The 24,673-nt window shown below is 45.5% G+C and overlaps 1 protein-coding gene across 6 annotated transcripts in view; it reads left to right on the top strand.

Moving 5' to 3' along the window:
- Window positions 1-24,673, top strand: part of SPIDR (scaffold protein involved in DNA repair) — a 265,133-nt gene that overhangs the window by 201,755 nt on the left and 38,705 nt on the right. For all 6 annotated transcript variants that reach the window (XM_070477068.1, XM_070477067.1, XM_070477066.1 and 3 more), the window contains one exon: window positions 23,025-23,165. In XM_070477068.1, the coding sequence (XP_070333169.1) occupies window positions 23,025-23,165 (141 nt within the window). The remainder of the gene's footprint in view (window positions 1-23,024; window positions 23,166-24,673) is intronic.

Below are 24,673 nucleotides of genomic sequence, written 5' to 3'. Positions count from 1 at the left end.
ACAGCCTCATCACCAGAAGTCAATTCCATCTCAAGAAACTATTTCTTTGCTAATGCATAAAGCAGCTCCCTGCTTGTTAGAGTTTTATCCTGAGATTTGAGGAGTTCAGTCACATCTTCAGGCTCCACTTCTAATTCTCTTGTGTTTCTATCACACCTGCAGCCCCTTGCTCCCATGAAGTCTTGAACCCCTCACAGTTGTCCGTGAGGTTCTGAATCCACTTCTTCCTTACTCTTGTCTCTGTGGGTATTTTGACCTTTTCCCTTGCACGAATCATGAATGTTCTTAAGTGGCATCTAGAATGCTGACTCCTCTCCAGAAAGTTTTCAGTGGACTTTACCCAGATCTATCAGAGAATCGCTATTGACAGCAGCTGTAGCCTTGTGGAATTCTTAAATCATAAGGCGAGAAGGTTGAAATTATTCCTTGATCCATGGGAAGCAGAGTGGATGTTGTGTTATCAAGCATGAAAACAACATTCATTCTGTTGTACAACATCTTCATCAGAACTCTTGGCTGCCCAGGTATATTGTCAGTGAATATTAATATTTGGAGGGGGCTCTTTCTTCTGAGGAGTAGGTCTCAACAATGGGCTTACAATACTCAGCAACCTGTGTCGTAAACAGTTGTGCTGTCGTCCAGACTTTGTTGTTCTGTCACTGGAGCACAGGCAGAGTAGACTTAGCATTAGATTCTTAAGCACCCTAGGATTTTCAGAATGGTAGGGGAACATTTGCTCAACTTTAGGCCACTAGCTGTGTTAGCCCCTGATGAGGCTGTCAGCCTGTCCTTTGTAGCTTTGAAGCCAAGCAGTGATTTCTGCTCATCTATGAAAGTCCTAGGTGGCATCTTCTTCCAGTAGCAGACTGTTTCACCTGAGCTGAAAATCTGTTGTTTAGTGTAACCGCAATCATGAATTCTCTTTGCTTGATCCCTGGATGACTGGGTGAGGCTTCTACATCTGCACTCACTGCTTCACCTTGCACTTTCCTGTCATGGAGGTGACTTCTTTCCTTAAGCTTCATGAACCAGCCTCTGGCAGCTTTAAACTTGTCTTCTGCAGCTTCCGCACCTGTCTCAGCCTTCACAGAACTGAGGAGAGTTAAATCTGCAAGAAGTCTGTTTTGCTTTCTTATCATTTGTGTATTCACTGAAGTAGCACTTCTAATTTCTTCAAGAACTTTTCTTTACATTCGCAGCTGGACTTTGGCTCAAGAGACCTAGCTTTTGACCCATCTCTGAACTTGCCTTCTTCATTAAGCATAATCATTTCTAACTTTTGACTTAAAGTGAGAGATTTGCAACTGTCCTTTCACCTGAACACTTAGAGGCCATTGGTATGGTTATTAACTGGCCTAATTTCATTATTGTTATGTCTCAGGAAAAGGGAGGCATAAAGAAGGGGAGAGAGGCGAGGGAATGGTCAGTCTGCCCAGCAGTCAGAAAACACATTTGTTGATTAATTTCTATGTCTCCTATGGATGCAGTTCACGGCACCCAAAAACAATTACAGTAGTTATTAGTAACACCGATGATGACTGATCACAGATCACTGTAAACTAATACAATAGTAAATGAAGTGTGAAATTACCAAAAAGTGATGCAGAGACACAAAGTAAGCAAATGCTATTCGAAAAATAGCACTGATAAACTTGCTTGACACTGGGTTACCACAAACCTTCAATTTATTAAAACACACACACACACACACACACACACAACAGTGTCTGCAAAGCACAATAAAGTGAAGTACAATAAAGAAGATCTCCCTGTGGAGGAGAACAGCAAAACCCCACAGTCCTAAAATTTCATTTTAGAATGCCATTAGTTATGGAATGCTATTGTTGTTCAGTTGCTCAATCAGGTCCGACTCTTTTGAGACTCCATGGACTGTAGCCTGCCAGGCTTCTCTGTCCATGGGATTTCCCAGACAAGAATACTGGAGTGGGTTGCCACTTTCTTCTCCAGGGGTCTTCCCGACCCAGGAGACTTGGTTTGAACACAGTAGGTGCGCATGTAGCTGAGGGCTGTGTTCAGTGCTCAGCCTCTGGGGGACAGAGACTCACTCTGGAGGGAGGGCACTGAAGTAGAGCTCCCAGTCCCATGCATGCTGGAGCTGGGTGAGAAGATGACAGATTCCCTAGACAGCTTCTTACTCAGTGATGAACAGAAATGGAACACCTGCCTGCACTTTGGCGAGACTGAATCTGACCTGGCTGTGGTCTTTGGGGCCTGAGAACAGTGGCAGGTCTGCATGGCAGTGACAGGCCTGCTGTGAAGTTGCAGCCTCAGTAATGTTGGCACACACCAATCAGTGTGCCGAGGAGGCCCGAGGCCTGCTCTGGTGTGATGAGCGGTGACCGTGGACAGGGGCCAGGCCCCTGCTCCGCTGCACCCAACACCTCCTGTCAGGGCAGCGCTGACACTTTTCTCTGAGGCCTCTTGTGAATGGTACCCCTAGTAAGATGTTAGTGCTTTTCTCATCTTAAAAGGTCATTAATAAGAGAGGAAATTTAGCAAAGGTTGAAAAAGCAGTCGTGAGTATGAGTCTATTCATGGAAAATTCTCAAGAAAAAAGTGTAATTTGGTAGAAGGCAAGATGTACAAATATTTCCAGTCTTTGTAATTTGGGAAATTATAAAGGTCTTGCAATGTGTCTTATTCATACATGAGGATTCTGGCATATTGAATCCAGAGCACTCTCATTTATTCTCCTTTGTCCTCCTGCAATGAAAATCAATGCCCCCGTGTCTGTCTTCTCAGCATCTAACCCAAAGAGAGCTGTCAAGGTTCACAGAGGCTTGAGAACATAAACACAAACTGTAATACACAAACTCCATGCATAAACTGTAGGACACGATCTCCATACACAAACTGTAGGAAACTTCTGAGCAGAATGTATTTTAAGCCACATTCAGCCCTTATCTATGTATCTGTGGTGGGAAGTGCTAATATTCAGATAATTAATGAGTGCAGTGTCCTGTTGTCTGTTCTGCATTATGTAGCTTTTTTTGTGCTGTAAGTATGATCATCTGTTTCAGAGAAAACTGCCGCTGAGTAGTTGAAATGTTTTTAGTATGTTATCTATGAACAAAGCATTTGCCATGACAAAACTTTGAACTGTGTATTCAAAAACATTCTTGAAGAGTGGTATTCAAAATGGGAAGACTTTGCTTCCTCCCTGAAATGGAATAGTAGTTCAGCTCTGTGCTGTCATGGCCTGGTAGAGCAATACCTAAAACATTCTTTCAGTTTATTAAAGGTTGGTTTTTTCCATGATATGTTTTATTCAGCTGTGTAAACTTTGAGGCCCTCCATCAGAGTTAGTGACATGCGCACGCTTGTCAATCACACTGTTTAAGTGCCAAGCACAGTGTCCCCAGAGCTCACATTTCTGGAACCTGTAGGCTCACCCTCTGTCCTGCCGGGCCCTCGGCGGTGACTCTTGGTGTCAGCAAAGCCGAGTGACGGCCAAGCCAGTGCGAGGGGTCATCAGGGCGGCAGGACCCTGGGGCCACAGCCGCCCCTGCTGGCCTCCTCTCCTGGATGGAGGCTGAGGTCACCTCCCTGCTCCTCGTAACTGAGGGCTCAAAACTGTTTGCTCTCCTTATGGGAAGTGATACCTTGGTGTGTATGGAGGAGCTTGGGTTGGGTGTCAGGGTTACCTGGAGTGACTGAGATGGAAGGCTGGCAAGAGCCCTTTGAAGAAGAACCTGAATGCATAGGTGGATCCAGCCTAGAAAGCTCCAGGAGACGCACTTTCTAGAAAGACCATCTACAAGGATGAACTTTGTGTTTCAGGAAGCAGGGGGCTGGCTTGGCTGGGGCACCACGACCCCAGGCCTGACACACAGGGGCCAGGGGAGGCAGGCAGCTTCCTCCCGTGCGCTGAGAGGCCCTGGGACTCAGGCCTGGACTTTTCTGATCTGTGCCTTGACAAGAACGCTCCTATTGTGCTGGATCACATGGAATGTGGAGGAGCAGGAACCCAAGGAGAGGGCCGAGGCTGTCTCAGGAGTCCAGATGGGAGGCAGGTGATCTGGGTGAGCTTGCTGTGAGGAACTGGAGGAAAGGAGAGAGACTCACGCTCTGTTAGAGGTGCCAGTGGCTGGATGTGGGGTGATGGAAGGAGGGGTCAGGGATGACTGTGTGCTGTTGGCTTGAGGGCAGCTCAAGTTACTGAGGGGAGGTGACCTGGGAGGCATTGGGTGGAAGTCGAGAGTTCCAGTACGTCCGTGAGATGGAGGTGCCTGTGAGAGACTGGACTAGGGAAGCCCAGCTGGATATGAACTTGCAGTGGAGGAGAGAGGTGAAGCCCTGAGTGCCAGATGCTGTGCCCAGGACAGAGAGAAACACCACAAGACAGGTCATATCTAACTGTTAGAACTTACTGGAAGGCAGAGTCTTCCCCCTTAGTGTAATAGATAAACCAGTGGAACAAGAGAGAAGATCCCAAATATATATAGGAATTTCATAAATAATATACTTATTTCAAAACAATGGGGAAAGATTAGCCATTCGATAAGTGGTGTAAGGACAACAGATAAGCCATCTGGGAAGAAAGAAGCTGGATCTGGCTTATCTCAGCCTGCACTGGAGAAGGAAGTGCTGGGTCCACACAGGACAAGCTGAAAACCCATGCTTACATGTGCACACCCCACCCCCTCTCCCCGAGTAACAGCTTGTCCTCTCCACCAGACTCCTCATGGAACTTACCTGCAGATGCACAGAATTGTACTCTTCCCACTGTTTCTGATAGCAAATGTGGCGGCAGCGTAAACAGTCAGCGTTAGAGGGTTAAGACTAAATCACACCCAGTGGGGTACTTACACAGCTGTCTGTCTATGCTGTTGTATAAAAAGAACGAGGAAGCACTCTCTGATCTGATAAACACGAACATTGATGTATTGGTTAAATACAGAAAGCAAGGAGCAGGGCAGACTTTAAAATGTGCTGTGCTCCTTTGAAATTTATAAACAGAAACTCTGGAAAGACATGTAAAAAGCAACAGTGATAATCTGTGAAGGGCATATGATTACTAGAGGACAGAGGACAAGAATGGGAGGGAATCTTTGTCACATTCCTCTGTATAATTTTAAATTTTTAATTATATATTATTTAGGAAAACAAAGGACTTTTATACACAGTCATTGCTCTTGGGAATTTTTACCATTACCCATGGTTTTGGAAAGCAGTACATAGAGCAATGAAGATACACTCTTTGACCCTAAAATTCTTAGAAATTTAATTCATAAGAAACACACAAAAAATCTCAAGAGTGCACACTATTCTTAATGGTAGCAATGCCTATAATAATGGAAAAATAGAAGCAATCCCAATATTCAGTATAAGGAAGATTATTTAACACAATATTATTTAACAAACCTCACGATATAGTATTGAGCTGCTGCATAATATACCAAAGAAGACCAGAGGAGACATTCATTCAGCACGCACCTTTGTGCCGCCTCCGTCATGCGTTGTTCTGGGTGTTAGGGATACAGCAATAAATAAGACCAAACAAGGCGAAGTCTGTGCACTAATGGAACCAACATTAGATCGGCGAACACTGGCAGCAGACAAACACATACTATATGAGAAAGTAATGCTGGTTCTGACTTCAGATAAACCTGGATGACCCAGTGGTTGCTGCTTTCACATAAGAATGGAGGAGAGCCTTGTGGGTAACATAGTATCTGAGTGAAAGAGGAGAATGGAAGCACACACACTACCATATGTAAAATAAGTAGCCAGTGGGACTTTGCTTGTGACACAGGGTGCTCAAACTCAGTGCTCTGTGACCACCTAGAGGGGGAGGTTTGGGTGGGAGGTGGGAGGGGGGTTCAAGAGGGAGGGGATACCCACATACCTATGGCTGATTTGTGTTGATGTATGGTAAAAACTAACACCATATTGTAAAGCAATTATCTGCTATTGGGAAAAAAAAAATCCCAAAGGTGAGAAGCCATGAGGCATTTGGAGAGAGTGTCCCAGGGGCAGGGCGGACCGGGGTCTGTCATAAGAAGGTCAGGAAGCTGTGGCTGGGCGGTTGACTCTATGCTCCATGCAACTCAAAGCTTCTGGGAGGTTTTGTTGGAAGAGGATGTATCATAAATGCCATGTGAGAAGCACGGGGAATGGTGGATAAAGAGGTAGTGTGCCCCGAAGATGTGGAAAAGACAGGACTGCGTGAAGCGTTTAATGTGAATAGTGGAATAAAGGGAGGAATCAAGAAGGATTCAGTGGTTTGGGCCACAAGATGAATGGTGGGTACCATAAAGAGACAGGGAACTGAAGGGCTAACAGACGTGGAGAGAACAAGAAAAGTGTGGGTTTTGTTGTAGATGTGTTGAGTTTGAGTTACCTGTGAGTTACAGATGTAGAAAGAGAGAACTAAAATGAACTGTGTGAGTAAACTTAGAGTTTTCCTGATGGGTACATGGGTGAGTAAGCAGAGGTGGACATGTGCTGATGTATGGGAAAGCGTGTGTATATACTCCCGCGTGTGTATATACTCCCTGGTCTGTCTTCTGTGAGGTCCTGTGCCTGTGACACTCCAGGAGCACTGAGCACATTTAGCACCTGGATATTAGCTTTAAATATCTGATGAAATGGGTGATTCCAGGGTGGGATGGGAGAAAATAGGATATGCGTCTTGAACATTTTATGTGGAAAAGAAGGAATGTTCTCAAAAGAATGATGGAGATATATCGGAAGGACACAGGAGCCAGCTTGAAAAAAGCCACAACCAGCTGATTCTGGGATAAGTTGAGCATCAAGATCATTGTTTTGGGTACAACCCATTGTTTGAGAATTTGTGAATCCACAGTTTTTAAAAATTAATGATTCAAAAATTCGACAAGGACTAAGATAGCTACATGGCCTGACAGTATTTGCCACACAGTTTGTTTTTTAATTTCAGAAGGAAAAAGTACCTTACAGTTGAGAAGGCTGATAGACATCACCTCAGTTAAGTAATAAAACCGATCATCATCACAAATGGTCCCTACTGAAATAGCATGGCAGCTGTTAGCACACAGCAGCAATACATGAGCTAGATCTCATCATGAGAAAATATTAGAGAAACCCAAAGTGAGAGTTTGTGTACCGCAAAACTGCATCCTTGAAGAATGTCAAGGTCGTGAAAGTCAAGGAAGACTCGGATCCGACAGCGGCGCACAGCTCTGAGTTGTCTTCTGCTGCAGAACACTGGATGGGCATAGTGGGGAGGCGCAGTGGGTGTGCGAGTGAGGGCAGACAGTGTTCCTTCCCCTTCTCTGGTCATTAGCAGTGATTTTCATAGGAGAAGGTCCTTGTTTATAGGGATGACCCTCATTTGAGAGTGAGGGAAACAAGACGACAGTGCCGCCAGGGCTACTCAATTGATTTTGAGTAAAAACTTTCTTAGCTAAGATCTGTCCTTCCTTCATTTATCTTGCTCTGATTTACAGCTTCACTAGGACACTAGTGATTCAGGGTGGGGGTCGGGGAGGGGGAGGAGGGACTGTTTTGTACCGTATTTAGAAGTTTTAGAAAATTCGAGATTGTGAGGCCTGTAGTTTCTCAAGACGACAGGAAAGAGGGCTGCAGGGCATCTGCTGGGAGAGGAGCATTGCGCTCGCAGGGGCTCACCATGCTGGTCCGCACACAGAGCTGGCCTGTGGAGATGGAGCAGGGCGGGGGGCGCTCACCGTGCTGGGGTGGGCTGCCAGCTGGCTGAGCTGGGGCTGGGAGCCGGGTGTGGCCACTGTCCTGCCCTGAGGTGGATTCACACCTGAGGACCTTCCTTCTCTCTGCAGTCGAGTCGTCTTCTGAGAGTGATCCCTCATCTGCTCTCTTGAGTATGATAAACTGAGTATGGTTTAGTCTCTGAAATTGAAATTATGTCATTATCAAATACCCTAAAACTATTTACTACTGCTTAGTGATAGTGTCCCTAGAACAGGTGTTCTTAGGATTACAGAAGAACTTAGAAAATCAATACTGATGTTTAAAAAAGAAGACAGCCTTGCATGCATGCCTCTTGCCAAGGTGGTTTGTGTTTTGTTTGGTAAGGTCAGAGCAGGTAGAACATGTACCTCTGCTTCACAAACACCGATGATTTACACGCCGCTCGTTGGAAAGGACCGGTTTCCAGGCCGGTTAGTCAGCTTCCAGTGTGAAACCCTGACTCAGAAGCCGGTCGTCTGGGGTGAGTCACCCTGCCCCTGCTGCGTCACGAGGTCTAGCGCAGCCTGGTTGCTCTCGACTGGCGCCCTTCCTGGAACCACAGACCCTGAGGATATTCAGGACTCTTCTCTTCCAAGACTACATGCAACCAGAGCCCCCGCGCTGCTCAGGAAGGTCGGAGCTGTTGCATTCAGTGTGGCCTCAGTGTGTCAGGGCTTCAGGCTTCACGGAGAACTCTGGACGAGAGAGGCAGTGAGACTCTGGATTTGGCCGCCAAGCCACGTGGTAAGCCAGGGAGCATCATGGAATGTGTGACCTCCCTCGGCACTACAGAAACACTCAATGTCTTCTTCCTTCTTTGCACTCATGCACAGGCCCTCGGCCCTTCAGGTTCAGCAGTAAGAGGCCACGGAACAGTGGGAATACCAAATGACCCTCATTTGAGAGTGACTGGGGAATGAATGAGGGAAAACAAGACCACTGCCCCCAGGGCCACTCAGTTGATTTGGCACATTTTGAGTAAAAACTTTCTTAACTAAGATCCCTTCTTCCCTTCATCTGTCTTACTCTGATTTAGAACTTCACTAGGACACTAATACTCCTACCCATTGTAGCAGTGTAAGGTCTCAGCTTGTGAACTAGCTGTATAAAGCATTTTAATACTGATTCTCGTCCACAAGTGTTGCAACTACTTCTGACACCTTCTGTCCCTACAAAGCCTGAATAAATGCCTGTCAGTTAACTCAGCTTGGTGCATCAAGCATGTGTCGATCATCTGTAATGCACAGCCAAGGGCTGCGATGGGCACGTGGGGAATACAAAGTATGTTCCCATCCCTCAGAAACTTGCAGCCAGAAAGGAGAGAGAAAAGATCTACTCAGGTTTTTGAGTAGAATGTGATTAAAATCTAACAGGCAAAAAATAAATCATTTTGCATACAAAGAAAAAGGAAGAATGGGGAACTTACATGGTGGTCCAGTGGCTAGGATTCCACGCTCTCAATACAGGGGGCCTGGGTTCAATCCCTGGTTAATAAACTGTATCCTGCGTGCCATAACTAAATATTCTACATGCCACAACTAAGATCTGGTGCAGACAAATAAATAAATAAAATACTAAAGAAAGGAAAAAAGAAAATTGTTTATACTATAGAATGAGGAAAATGGAGAAAGAAGTGGCATGAATTTGTCTTTGAAAAATGAGCATCTTTAGACAGGTATGGTGGTGGAAACTTGAGGTTTGTTTAGAGGAACTAATGGGAGCCAAGACTCAGTTGGGATGAGACTGCAGGAGCTTGATCTTAGACTCACACGTGCTTAAGTCAGGAGACCTGCAGGAGTCATGAGGATGCCCTGGACCTTCCATAACTAGCTGAGTGATATGACTAACTCTGTCCCTTGGGAAAGAGTGTTTTAGAGCAACCTGCAGGAGTGGTGAGAGGGAAGGACCAGGTTAGGAGATTGCTTAGGAGACATAGCCCTAGTCCGCACAACATGCAAAGCAAGAAGCAAAACAGGAATGAGAAGGAAGGATGATGTTAAAAGAGATAAACATGGAGCAAATGAATTGACTGCAGCAACTGGGTGTGGAAAAGGAAATAAAGGTCACTTGCAGATTTTGGAGCAGAGTGACCAAGAGAATGGTGGGGCTGTGGCTGTGTTACACAAAGAGGGGGGACACACAGGAAGAACCACAAGTCTGGACCACAAGACACAGGACATTGGGAGTCCTCTGATGGTAAAGTCATGGAACTGGATTAAATGAGATCCTGGTCAGTTACCTTTGCTCAGGTTTCCCTGGACCTAAACAAACAACAGCAACAGCTTTAGTCTGTATATCCTGGGAAGGATAGATGCATTTACACAGCTCTGTGCTAATGACAGGCAAAAAATCTAATTAAATCCTCTCCTTTGGTGGGTTTAGATTATTTCTTTCAAGACCTATACTCATAGAGTTCATTTTTTAAAAGATATCACTGGCATGATATATATGTTCTTTTAAAATTTATAATAGCTTCCATTTGTGATCTGGGCTTCCCTGGTTGCTCAGCTGGTAAAGAATCCACCTGCAATGCAGGAGACCTGGGTTTGATCCCTGGGTTGGGAAGATCCCCTGGAGAAGGGAAAGGCTACTCACTCCAGTATTCTGGCCTGGAGAATTCCATGGACCATATAGTCCACGGGGTCACAAAGAGTCGGACACAACTGAGCGACTTTCACTTCATCTGTGGTCAGCTGATTTTTTGACATGGAAGCTGACATTTTAGCTGGGAAAGAATAGTAATTCCCACAGATAGCCCTGAGACAAATGGATATCCACATGAAGAGTCAAGTTGACCCCTGCCTCACATCATAAATAAGAATTATTTCAAAATAGATCATGGGCCTAAATATAAGAACTAAAACTATCATATGCAAAAGAAAAAATAGGACTATGTTTTCATAACTGTATATACTGGGCAGTTGTTTCTCACATATGACACCAAAAGCATATACACCCCCAAAAAAATAAATAAAGGGGACTTCATAAACACAGAAATTTCTTTGTTTCACAGGACATTCAGGAAAGTAACAGACAACCCAGAGAACTGGAGAAACTTTTTGCAAATCACATATCTGGTAGGGGATTTGTAACCAAGTATATATAAAAACTAATGCAACTCAATATAAATAGATAACCCAAATAAAAAATAGAGGATGTGAATAGACACTCTGCCAAAGAAGTTGACCAAGGATCACATGATAACATCATTAGCCATCAGGGAAATGCAAATCAAAGCCACAGTGTGATATATCACTTCACACCCACTAGGGTGGCTGTAATAAAAAAGACAGCCAATAATATGTGTCTACAAGGATGTGGATAAAGGACCAAAACGGTATGAATCTAACAGAAGCAGAAGATATTAAGAAGAGGTGGCAAGAATACACAGAAGAACTACACAAAAAAGATCTTCATGACCCAGATAACCATGATGGTGTGATCACTCACCTAGAGCCAGACAGCCTGGAATGTGAAGTCAAGTGGGCCTTAGGAAGCATCACTATGAACAAAGCTAGTGGAAGTGATGGAATACCAGTTGAGCTATTTCAAATCCTGAAAGATGATGCTGTGAAAGTGCTGTACTCAGTATGCCAGCAAATTTGGAAAACTTAGCAGTGGCCATAGGATGGGAAATGGTCAATTTTTATTCTAATTCCAAAGAAAAGCAATGCCAAAGAATGTTCAAACTACCACACAATTGCACTCATCTCACACACTAGCAAAGTAATGCTCAAAATTCTCCAAGCCAGGCTTCAACAGTATGTGAAATGTGAACTTCCAGATATTCAAGCTGGATTTAGAAAAGGCAGAAGAACCAGAGATCAAATTGCCAGCAACCATTGAATCACTGAAAAAGCAAGAGAGTTTGAGGGAAAAAAACGTCTATTTCTGTTTTATTGACTACACCAAAGCCTCTAACTGTGTGGATCATGACAAATTGTGGAAAATTCTGAAAGAGATGGGAATACCAGACCACCTTACCTGCCTCCTGAGAAACCTATATGCAGGTCAAGAAGCAACAGTTAGAACCAGACATGGAACAGCAGACTGGTCCCAAATTGGGAAAGGAGTACATCAAAGCTGTATATTATCACCCTGCTTATTTAACTTATATGAGAAATGCTGGGCTGGATGAAGCACAAGCTGGAATCAAAGTTGCTGGTAGAAATATCAACAACCTCAGATATGCAGATAACACCACCCTTATGGCAGAAAGCAAAGAGGAACTGAAGAGCCTCTTGATGAAGGTGAAAGAGGAGAGTAAAAAAGCTTGCTTAAAACTCAACATTCAAAAAATGAAGATCATGGCATCCGGTCCCATCACTTCATGGCAAATAGATGGGGAAACAATGGAAACAGTAGCAAACTTTATTTTGGGGGGCTCCAAAATCACTGCAGATGGTAACTGCAGCTGTGAAATTAAAAGACACTTGCTCCTTGGAAGAAAAGCTATGACCAACCTAGACAGCATATTAAAAAGCAGAGACATTACTTTGCCAGCAAAGGTATGTCTAATCAAAACTCTTGTTTTTCCAGTGGTCATGTATGGATGTGAGAGTTGGACTGTAAAGAAAGCTGAGTGCCAGAGAATTGATGTTTTTAAAGTGTGGTGTTGGAGAAGACTCTTGAGAGTCCCTTGGACTGCAAGTAGATCAAATGAGTTCATCCTAAAGGAAATCAATCCTGAATATTCATTGGAAGGGCTGAAGCTGAAGTTCCAATGCTTTGACCACCTGATGCAAAGAACTGACTCATCGGGAAAAACCCTGATCCTGGAAAAGATTGAAGGCAGGAGGAGAAGGGGACAACAGAGGATGAGATGGTTGGATGGCATCACCGACTTGATGGACACGAGTTTGAACAAGCTCCGGGAGTTGGTGATGGACAGGGAAGCCTGGTGTACTGCAATCCATGTGATCACAATGAGTCGGACATGACTGAGCGACTGAGCTGAACTGAACAAAGATGTGGAGAAATTGGAGCCCTCATAATGGCTGGTAAAATGGTACAGCCACTTTGGATAACAGTCTGGCATTTCCTCAAAAAGCCAATCATAGAATTACCATATGATCCAGCAAACCTACTCCTCAGTATAAACCCAAAAGAATTGAAAATATACAGCTACGCAACTTGTACACTGACATTCATAGCAGTATTACTTGTAAATGTAAGAATGTGGAAACAACCCAAATGGCCATCAATGATGGATGGATAAATAAAATGTTACGTATGCATATAATGGAATACTGTTCAGCAACAGACAGTACTGGAGTTCAGTACTGGCACTTGCTATTAATATAGCTTGGATGCAACCTAAAAATGTTATGCTGTGTGAAATCAGCCAGTCTCAGAAGGCCACAGCTTCCGTGATTCCATTCCTGTGAAATGTTCAGAGCAGACAGATCCATAGACAAGAAGTAGATCAGTGTGTTTGGGGGAGGGGAGAGCAGGGAGGCCCTGTGACAGCTTGGGGCTTTCGGACTACTGTTTTGGGGCTAGATGGTGCTGATGGTTGGAGAACACGTTTATGTACGTAGTGCCGCTGAATTGTACACTTTAGAATAGTGGAATTGTATGTTTTATGTATGTTTTGACACAATATTTTTATTTGGGTGAATTTTATGGCTTGTAAATTAGGCCTCAGGAAAGCTGTTATAAAAATACAAAGCATATCAACCTGATTGTTTTCAGGGCATTGTGCTGAGGGGAAAAGTTCAATCCAAAGATCCTATACTAGATGACTCCATTTTTATAACATTTCAAAGTGGCCAAATCTTAGAAACCGAGGACAGATCAGCAGTTTGTAAATGTTGGGGATGGAGGGGAGGGGAGAGAGGTGGGTGATAAAAGACAGCCAAGGCGTCACTGTGGAGGACCTTGGGAGGTCCTCGTGGAGGTGGATGCAGGACATCCACAGTGCTGAGTTTCACAGCACCAGGCACACGGTCCACAGATACCATCGGGATGGGTGAGACCTGAGCCCAGGTGCACGGCAGCCGTGTGTCTGGTGTGATGTCTTACTGTCGTCAGCCTGGGCCAGTGTGCCACTGGAGGAGGGGCAGAATTGCCACATCTGTCCATGGGAATTTCACTTCAAAATATGTAGGAGTAGCTGGGTCTCTTTGAAAACTTGCTCTGGAGGCGACTTCTGTGGCTGTGAGATGTCCTCTTCTGACATGCCTCGACCCAGTCCAGTCTCATCTCCAGGGGCGGTGACTGCGGTCCAAGTCCAGGACTCCAGTCATATCCTGGTTACTTGTGTCCCCCTTCAGACCAAGCTTGCAGCAGGATTTGTTGCTTGGTTAATTTCACCAATGCAGTATTTTCCGAAAATAAAGAGGAAGTGCAAGTGTGGAAAAGGCCTTTCTCGGGACTTTTGCCATGCTTTAGTTACATTTAGCAAAAAAAAAAAAGATTGTTATTCTTTGCTATTCACTGATATTAGAAAGTTTCCATGTCACACTTTTATTTTAGCAAAGAGAAAATATGAATTTTCTAATGAATAAAACTACATTTCTGTGCAGTAGAAATCATCCTGCTAACATCTCATGTTGAAAAGATAAACAGCAGGATTAACTGTTTACTTTAGGAGCTCGGTCTGCTTGTTTTTCAGGAGGACACAGTGTCCTGCTGTATCTGGTTTCCCGTCTGCTTGCGGCTTGGAGCTGGGAAAGGCCCTGCCCCTCGTGCTAAGCACCCCCACCCCACCCCCCCACCTCCCGGGTCGGGTCCAAATTCCCCTCCCAACCTCTCCTCCCCTTTCTCTCTTTCCTGCTTTTTTTCTCACTTTATCCTGGAATTTCTTCTGTTTATTTCTTAGATTGGGCTCAGTAAGGGATTATAATGTGGCAAGAAAGACCCTTGTTGATCAGAGACTGCTTCGGTTGACTCTGACCTAGAATAGAGCAGCCGGACCTGACTCTGATTCCGGGAATTCTTGGTGAACTGCTCAGAACTGCTTCCACGACTCATGTAAACATCCACATGTCACTTCATCTGCTTCCCTCTTGGAACACGAGCATCCGCAGACACACGTGTGCACACACGCTCACTGGTTCTGTCCTGCTCTGCTTCTGTGTCTGTGATATAGAGCCAGTGAATGAAAGGAGGGAAAGATAAATATTTTTGAAAAGTTGGGAAGGGCCATTTGAAGCTTCAGAAATTAAATTATAGGGTCTCTGAAACCCCCTCTGTGTATCCACAGTTTTGTTTTTCTTCTTCCTTATGCTTGTTTTGTTGCTTTCACAGATTAACAGTACATGCACTTTCAGGATTTTTTAAAAGTTCTTTAATTAGCATGATGAGATGTTCAGCCCCTAAGAGAAGGAAAGAAAGAAGCATTCTTAAAGACAAACATTAACTCCAGGGTGGACTTTATCCTTCCATGGTGATAGGGCTGGGGTTGAACCCTGCACCTCTTATCTGTTATTTTGTTGCTGGGCAGGTGCTGTGCAGCATACCAGTTTTACTCCCTTCCTCCAGCCTCGCCCTCCTGGCTCATGAATGCAAGAAAGTTGAGGCGCTGCAGCCAAGGGCTCTGGGGCCAGGCGAGCGGCAGTCGAGGGTTTGTCATTGATTTCGACTGCTCAAGCAGAGAGGCGCTTTCCTTATGACAAACCTGGGTGGTGGGGTCTGCACCCGAGGCACCTTCTGAGCTGGCTTCAGGGGTGACGGCGTTGTTTCTGAGCCCTCTCCACTGCCTCAGTTGCTGTCCTGTGGGCCTTTCACGCAGGAGATCGGCCTTTTTACACAGGGGCTCACACCTCTTACCACTCAGGAGAGCTGATACCTGACCAGAGAAGGCCACCTTCCTGTCGATCAGCTCCGTCTGGTAGCAAAGTGGATTTGTCTGGTGGGTGAAGGAAACCGAGATGCTTAGGTGCGGAGTAGGGGCAGGCTCTCCACTGGGGGCCAAACAGATTGAAGTTACCTGGATTGTGCTGGTCAGAGCGGAGCTCCTAGCAGCCGGGCCAGTCTCCAGCAGTAGAGGAGCCCTTCCCCCACAGCCCAGCACCGTGTGCTGACTGCCGAGAGAGCGGGGGAGGGGTTTACTTGGTGAAGGTCAGTCTTTTAGGCTTGGGTGGAACCTTGATCTGAGATAAGTGGCATTCTCTTGCCAGACTCTTAACTTGGAGAGTTTTGAATGGCAGACTGACAGGCTCTTTAACCCTTCCTCCCTGGAGACATCTTTTCTGTGCTGTTTCAATGTTTATCAACGTTTATCCGAGTGGACCACGTCTGAAAGCAGCAGTTTCCCTCCATGCAAGGCTTGAGGTCCCAGCATCAGTGCTCAGCATGCATGAAAGTCACCTGCAGCCTGGGGCATGGTGTCACTGGGTGTCCTTGGCGTCCTGTCTGGGACTCTGAGCATCCTCTGTTAAAGCAACCACCTCCTGTGCCAGCGGCCGTGATTCTATAACAGCATTCGGTCTGAGCCCTCCCAGCATCCCCATTATTCCCCAGTGGCAGGAAGTGGGCATGCTGGCTGTTCCGGGCCAGTGATTGACCCACCTGGGCCTGGACCCAAACCCTCCACCCCACACAGGCTGCTCACTGCGGCTCCACACCCGCCCCCAGAGCTGCCCACCAGGGTGACATCTCTACCTCCATCCTCGTTTCCATAAACATAACTGATTTTAAATTAAAAATAATGCATGGGAATACCCGAATAGTAAGTAGTCTTTCCCCTTATGACCACTTTCCCTCTATCTTTGTGCTTGCATAGTGTTTTCCAGCCTTCTCTCAACTTCTCGAACATGGGAAAACTCCCATGTTGCTGTACCAGTTTTTGAGTGTGCTGAGCTCCCTGCTCCGAGTGTGTTCCTGTCAACCCTGCGCAGGACAGCTTTCAAGACCAGCCCTCGAAGGAGCCTTCCCCAGCCACCTGGCCAGGCCCTTCCACCCCAGCGCTTTCCTGCAGGCTCCGGCAGTCCTGCAGCCTGTGCTGTGTGTGTGTGTGCTCGGGCCAGGCCTTTCCCTGGGGAGAAGCCGAGGGCCCTGCCCAGGCCTGGGCCCGCAGAAGTCCCTCTGTACTTAGCACACAAGTAACCTCTTGAGGCCGGGGCACGGGGATGAGCGTGTTCGTGCCACTGTTACTGAGGATCTTGTGACAACTGATTCTGTGGCGCTACGGCTGCGTCAAGCACTCCTGCGTCTGACCCAGTAATTTTGCACTTGGCTCATTTCTTGTGTTCACGCAAGTCAAGATGTCTTTTAAGGAAAAAAGAACAAGTCACACTTAAGTCTGCGAACTCAGAGAGTTTCCAAATACCCTCATAACTCACAAATAACGGCTGAAGAGCCGGGCACATGCTGGCTGTCCAGAGGGTCTTTGTTTGGCGTGAATGTGAGTTGTAAAGTCAGATAAGAACCAGCTTCTGGAGTAGCAGTGAGGGTACGGTGGACTCTCCCCTCGCATACAAGCATTGTAGCTGCAGAAACTGAACATTTGAGCTTTTGGAAATTGTCCTAAGGGCACACAGCAGATGGAGGACATTCCATCTGTGGAATCATGGAAACCTACTATGTCTCAGTAAGAACAGCGAGTCTGTGGCTCTTGAGCCCTGACCCACTTCCTGCCAGCTGCTGCTGCTCTAGGCTCTGCTCCAGGGGCGCAGACAGTGCCCATTCCAGCACTCCGTCTCCCTCTAGGAGGGCTGTCCACCACATCCCTCATCCCTAGGCCTCTGTTGAGAGAATCTACCCCAAATGTGGGGGGCCAAGAGTACCTCCGCTAGCTCACCCCCAAGGTGAGAGGCTTGCCCAGAAGACCAGCGCCCACCAGCACCCATGCTGGGGCAGAGGCATCCGTGCAGGCAGAGGGGCACTGCCCAGAGGGAGGTGGTGCCCAAGAGTGACGGGAACAGGATCTGGGAGAGCAGTTCACACAGTACTTCAGGCAGATGACAGAGCCACAAGCAGGTAACAGAGCATCAGGGAAAGAGCTGAGGGCCGCCCCGGCATTGCTGTCAGACTTGAGAGACAGGAGGGGTGTGCTCAGGAGCAATCGGAGCACCCATGGGGAGAAGTGGGTGCAAAGCTCACTGCCCTGCAGGCCTCCACGCCGCCTCCACCCCCACACTGAACAGTCAGCTGCTTGACCCATGGACAAATCCTATAGCCAGTATCAATGTCTTATAGCCACAGCATATTAAAAAATGTCACATGTGTGGAAATTTAACACTAGTATCTTTAAGATAGATAGGGCATTCTTCTGGTTTCCACATGCCAAATAACCACTCCCGAACAGGCTGAAACCATAGTGCCTCAGGTGAGCAGACGGGGGTTTCCTGGTGTTCTTGGGTATAAAATACCATATTGTAAGGAAAATTGAACACAGTAATAATTATATATGATTTCGGTGTATTTTTTCCTCTGTCGATCTGACAAAGTAAATTTTAGAAAAATTATCGCTAGCAGCATTTTGGTGATGGTTTTCGGAATACCTATTAATATATTTGAATATTAATGTTTGGTAAAACATAATTTGATTGCTAAGTCATGTCTGACTCCTTGTGACCCCATGAACTGCAGCATGCCAGGCTCCCCTGTCCTCCACTGTCTTCTGAAGTTTGCTCAAACTCATGTCCATTAAGTCAGTGTTGCCATCCAACCGTCTCACCCTCTCTTGCCTCTTCCTCCTCCTGCCCTCAATCTTTCCAAGCATCAGGATCTTTTCCAATGAGTCAGCTCTTTGCATCAGGTACAGAAAGTATTGGAACTTCAGCATCAGTCCTTTCAATGAATGTTCAGTGTTGATTTCCTTTAGGATTGACTGGTTTGATCTCCTGGCTGTCTAAGGGACTCTCAAGAGTCTTCTCCAGCACCACAATTTGAAAGCATCAATTCTTCAGTGCTCAGGTTTCTTTATGATCCAACTCTCACATCTGTACGTAAAGGTTGACTAGCTGATTATTAAGTATAATATTTATAGTTTTTTGGATCCTCTAATTGTTATGCCTTTAGACTGTGCTGCCATATGTGGCTGTTTACATTTAAACTAATTACAGTTAGGTAAAACTTAAAATTCAGCTCCTCACCCATGTTAGCCGCATTTGAAGTCTCAGCCTGCGTGGCTGCCACAGTAGGTTCAGGGCCACCCATCAGCACAGTTTTTGAGCCCACACGCTGCTGTGGGCTGCCGTTCTCCACTTTGTTCCTCACTCCCACTATATGTTCATCTGGTTTACCTGTCTTGAAATAAGGAGTTTAGCTGGCTAATTTCTTAGCCTGGTTATTTCCCACATTTGTACTTTTAAAAAGAGGTTGATGTTAAATATGTTTATGTGTTCATTTTATCTTATTGTTAAGAGTTCTCTTATGTAACATTATGTGACCCGAAAACTTTCTGATCTTCTCTGTATGCTGAGTGAGGGTGAGAATAACCATGCTTTCAGAGGTCGTCTAAGGATAAAATGGTGCCCACGGAACAGGGCTTGGCACCCACCACCCACTGTCAAGATGATGTGTTTCTAACCCACGCCCACTCGAAAAATCTAATCTTTGTTATTTTAAGCTTCTAACTTGTAGAATGACTTGCTATGTAGCAATAGATAGCTAATCGGATAACCAGTCAGTGAGGCAGACAAAAGTTAGTGAAGGAACACAGACTTGAAGAATACACTTAAGTAACTTGACTTACAGATCTCATACAAAACTATCTTTAACAACTAGAATATGTGCAGTCTTCTTGGTTGATATTGTCTTAAAAATAGATTGTGTGCTAGGCCATACAACAAATCTCTACAAATGTAAGAGAACCATTATCAGAGAGCATATTCTTTCACTGTAGTGCAATTAAATTAGGGTTAATGACAAAAATATGTGCATTTTCAATCCTTATAGAAAAAATTTTAAATACTTCCAAATAATTCCTGGGTCAAAGAGGAGATAATAATGGAAATTTTAAAATACCTAGAACTGATGAATAATCATAAAAAGACTAAATATCAAATTTTATGTGATATCATTAATTTGATACTTAGAAGAAATATTATATTCTAAGTTCATTTTAGAAAGGAGGTTCGAAATTAAATGTGCCAAGCCTCTAACATAAAAAGCAATTTAAAAATAATAGGATAAATACAAAGAAAATAGAAGGCAGGAGATTATAAGCATAAGAGTAGAAATTAATGACACGAACTGAGTAAACAAAGTCAAGAGTTGGTTCTTTGAAATGCTTAATAATAATTCAATGAAAAAACTCATAGAGGAGAGAAGATATAAATAAGCAGTACTGAAAAGGGAAGATATGAGGATCAGCCCCATCTATTAGAGATGTAGTGAAAGGGTATTGTTCTATCTTTATGCTATGCTAATAAACTTGAAAATGTAAACAAAATGGATAAACCCTTAGAAAAATATAACTTACCAGAAAATCCCCAAAAGTTTAACTATTATTCAAGAAATTGAGAGCTAAAGTCTTCCCAGGTAAAGAAAGCCCAATAGCCAGGTCATTTTATTACTAAATCCTTTCAAACTGTCAAAAAACAGATGACTCAAATCTTATACAAAGTTTTCAGATGAAAAAGGAATTCCTGTCTGCTCATTATATGAAGCTGATATAAAGAATCCGGATACCAAATCTGAGAGAGAAAATTAAAGGTCCGTATCACTCATGGGTATAGATAACAAAAGTCTGAATACATAGCAGAATCGTTGCTCTTTCTTGGGAGTAAAAAATTGTTTTCACACTTGGTAAACTGTCATTGTCATTTACCACATTAGCAAAGGAGATGAAAACTTACACAGTCTTTTCATTGAATACAAAAAATGCATTTTATAAGCTCTAGGACCCAATCATTATTTTAAATTTTTCTCAGTAAACTTGGAATCTTTAACCTGATGAAGAATATCTACCACCAAAAAAAAAAAAAAATTGAGGATACATACTTTCTTTAAAACCAAAAACACAGTGAGGATGCCCTGTGTCACTGCTTCTGTTCACCGTGGCGCTGAAGACGTTCAAGGGCAATCAGAGAAGATGATACAAAAAGAGCATCAGGTCTGGGAAAGAAAGAAATAAAGTGAAGTCGCTCAGTCATGTCCAACTCTTTGCGACCCCGTGGACTGTAGCCTACCAGGCTCCTCCGTCCATGGGATTCTCCAGGCAAGAGTACTGGAGTGGGTTGCCATTTCCTTGGTGGGCGCTTTCCTTATGCACAGACCAGATGGTAATGTGAACCTCATTAGAAGTGTTGTGAATAGTAAACTCCATTAGGATTGATGGATTACAGGAGCTGATTGTACTTTCCATCCATTGGCCACAAAGAAAAACACTGTCCAAAACAGCAAGCACAACTGTAGGCAGTCTACTCACAGACCTTACAGAGGCGGAGCATGAGCTGTAAGGGAACCGTGTTCTAAAACCTGGCCTGAGTGCCCCTCCCTTCCCCCCAAGGCAGGACGGACTCCCAGTGCCGTCCCTGTGCCAGCCCGAGCTCACTCCCTACCGTCTCCTTACAGTGAGAACATTCAAGCTGCTGCAGTCACCCCCACGGTACTACCTCCCTGCAAGGCGTTTGTGTTCCCTGAATGTGATGTAATTTATGGGAAACAACTCTCGATTCAGAAAAAACCAGTTGATCGAGGGCCTTTTCTGTGCAGGCCTGCAGTGGTTTTTGGAGATAGCAGGTCATGAGCAGGAACCAGTTTAGTGCTTGGGGCTCCTGTGTGCTCCTCAGCCCACTCCCACTGGGAGTGTGTTGACCGCCCGGCTCCCGTCCCCGTGGGCCAGGGGGACAGAGCCGCCTGCGAGAGCCGACAAGGCAGGCAGGTATGTGTGGTGGGTGTGAAGACATTGAGGAGAGTAGTAGGGGGGCCTGAGTGCCTCCCTCCCCCCCAAGGCAGGACGGACTCCAGGCCGAAGAATAAACAGGAGCACCCTTCCTGGGTCATCTGCGACATGGGCAGGCTTAAGGTAAGGGTAGGATCCAGTTCCCCACCTCTCCCTTCTCCACACAAGCAGTCAGAAATCCTCTCTAGTTTCAGGTAGCATTGAAATATGTACATTACCATATGCAGAGTAGATAGCTAGTGGGAAGTTGCTGTGTGCCCTGAGGAGATCAGCCCAGTGCTCTGTGATGACCTAGTGGGGTGGAATGGGTTGGGGCGGGGAGGGAGGTTCCAGAGGGACGGGATATATATGCACACTTATGGCTGATTCCCATTGTTGTGTGGCAGAAACAAGCACAGCATTGTAAAGCAATTATCCTCCAATTAAGAAAAAAAATTCTAGTCTTAAAAAGCAGATCCCTTTGGACGCTGTGGGAGAAGGCAAGTGTGGGATGATTTGAGAGAATAGCACTGAAACATGTATATCGTCATATGTGAAATAGATGGCCAGTCTGGGTTCGATGCATGAGACAGGATGCTCAGGGCCGGTGTGCTGGGATGACCCTGAGGGATGGGATGGGGAGGAAGGTGGGAGGGGAGTTCAGGATGGGGAACACATGTACACCCATGGCTGACTCATGTCAATGTATGGCAAAAACCACCACAATACTGTAAAGTAATTAGCCTCCAATTAAATAAATAAATTTCAAAAAAAAAAACCAGATCCATGGAGGTTTTTGTACACATCTTGACTTCATATGTGTTAACAGTAATACAGAGCAGTATGAAATGCTCCAGGGGTCGGTCAGGCGACCGAGGGCATGGGAGTGGGTGTAGGACCCCCTGCCCTGCCCTCTCACAGCTGGCAGATGGAGCCTGGTCGCTCGGCTCTGCCTCAGCCTCAGTTAGACTAGGAGCAGAGGAGCAAGTCAGGGCAAACTAAAGGGCTTCCCTCGTAGAGGCTCTGCATTGCAGAATGGTCAGGGGACAAAACCACACGATAGGTATAACACAGAAATGCGTGCTGTCTTCATCCCTGCCTTTACACGGCAGGCTGCTCCAAACAGGACAGGATCGTGAGAGACCGTGGCTCCATGCTGAGCATCCGTACAAAACATAAATGTTTCTGTTACGGCAGCCAGGGTGAACAGGGGACGGGGGCTACTCTGTGTCCAGCAGTGGTAAAATGCTTGATTTGAAAGGTGCCTCAGTGTGCTCTTGTAAAGGACGTTGGCTTTAGGGAGTACTTATCTTCCTGAAGAGAATTCTGTCTCTTGTTTTCTGTGGGTGGTGGTCCACACACCTGCTTGTACAAGTCTAAGAAGTGCATGTTTTAGTTCAGTATCATTCCTTTATCCTGGTTCACCTATTTAGGAAGATGCCTACAGTGGATTTCTGTTGAAGGAGAAGGAAATTCTGGTCTCTGTACCAAATCAAAACCTGGTTCCTAAAGAGCAAATGTGGATGCTTTTTTGTAGAGTCTGCCTTCTTGTGCAAGATGCCCTTGGACTCTTCAGTGAGGTGCACTCGGAGGGTGACGTCCTAAAGGACAGGCAGCTGGAGGGGAAGTGCTGCAGGCTGTCAGGCATGAAGGTTCTGCAGAAGGTCACCAGAGCAAGGTGAGACATCTGTACTTTTATTTTTAAAGACAAACTAGGCCCTAAAGTTTGCCTCTAAAACAAGGCCCGGAGTTGGGTTAAGCCCATAAAGTACTTCTGAGAGAAACATTATGTGACAAGAGAAATAATGATGCAAGTTTAGTGATTCACAATTTTATTAAGATTAGGATTAAAAGTGCTATATATGTGTCTTTTAATTCTAAAGTTTTTTCTGTATATTATCTATACTAATAAGGTAGCTTTGCGTGAGTTCATTTATATAAATGAAAATACAACTTTGTGAAAAGGCATTTAAAAAGTCTTATTTTGTCATGTTTTTTGCTTTCCATGGCAAGAAAGCATATTTTCTGTTGAGTTGCATGACACCTCACCCTCAGTGTTGTTTTGGGTAGGGATGGTACATGTATCTGGCCCAGCGGTGGGTTGTTCCATTCCAGTAATCATCTTAGTCTTGAATTAGGGGAAAGAAGAACATTTTTAATGGAACTATCCAGTCATGTAGAGAATTGTAAACAGTGAATTTGGGGGTTTCTCATTGGAGCCTCTTTCCTCAAACAGCGTGTCATTGTATGTCTTGATGTCGGTGTTTTGCTGGAGTAATGTCTGAGCTTGCCACACTGTCTGAGGGAGGACAAGCCCATTATGTGCATATGCTCTCCGACTTGGAGCAGGTTAGAAGCCAGTGGTCTGCACAGCAGCCATCTGGCTGTGGTCTTCCTAAACTTTGAGCATCACCGAGCATTCCTCCACACGAACTCCATCCACACTCCGCTCTCCCCATCCCAGCTCTGTCTTTCACGTGGCACCGGGCAGGTGAGCAGTGGCTCTACCCAGGACCCTGCTTTCCTGAAGGACAGATCCCCTGTGAGCCCTGGGTTGATTTATACACGTTTGTCTTGTAGCAGATGCTTCCTCCTGTTTGTGGAAAGGTAGCTGTATTATAATGTAATCGCCTTATAGGTTAGGCACAGCACTGCCCAGATATTTGGAAAGCCGAACTGGGCTGCATGAACCTTGTCCTTACAAAGTTGAACCCCATTTAGCCCTCAGTTTCAGAATCACAAGCGTCTGGAAAGACATTGTGTAGTTGTAGTAAGCAAGGTGTTGCCCTGACATTAAGCCTGGTGGCAGTAACTCCACTGGCCCCATGTAGACCTCCCAGAGGTGCACGCAGCACAGTTCCCCCGCTTGCCACCACACGCCAGGTACAGGGGGCTCTGCGTCACGTGCATCTCAGTGGAGCCCCTCCAGCTGGCAGATCTCTTAGAGTGCTGCAGGGGGCTGCTCCTGGGGACACACTTCCTGCTGGTAAAGGCGGGACTCGCCTCCCGGGCCTCGCTCCTGGGGACTGACGGAGCCTGGGGCCTAGGGGCTCTGGCTCCATAAGGCACCTGCTGTTTACCATGAAGCCACAGAACCGTCTGTGTACCTGACATTTAATCGGGTTCTTGTGAGTTGTACTGGAGGCATACTGCTGTCTACAGCATTGCCATAGGACATATTTTTTC

The sequence above is a fragment of the Odocoileus virginianus genome, chromosome 15 (genome assembly GCF_023699985.2).
Source record: "Odocoileus virginianus isolate 20LAN1187 ecotype Illinois chromosome 15, Ovbor_1.2, whole genome shotgun sequence".
In the NCBI taxonomy this organism is placed as follows: Eukaryota; Metazoa; Chordata; class Mammalia; order Artiodactyla; family Cervidae; genus Odocoileus; species Odocoileus virginianus.
Note: the sequence above shows the minus strand (reverse complement) of the source record. Positions and strands in the feature narration are given on the sequence as shown.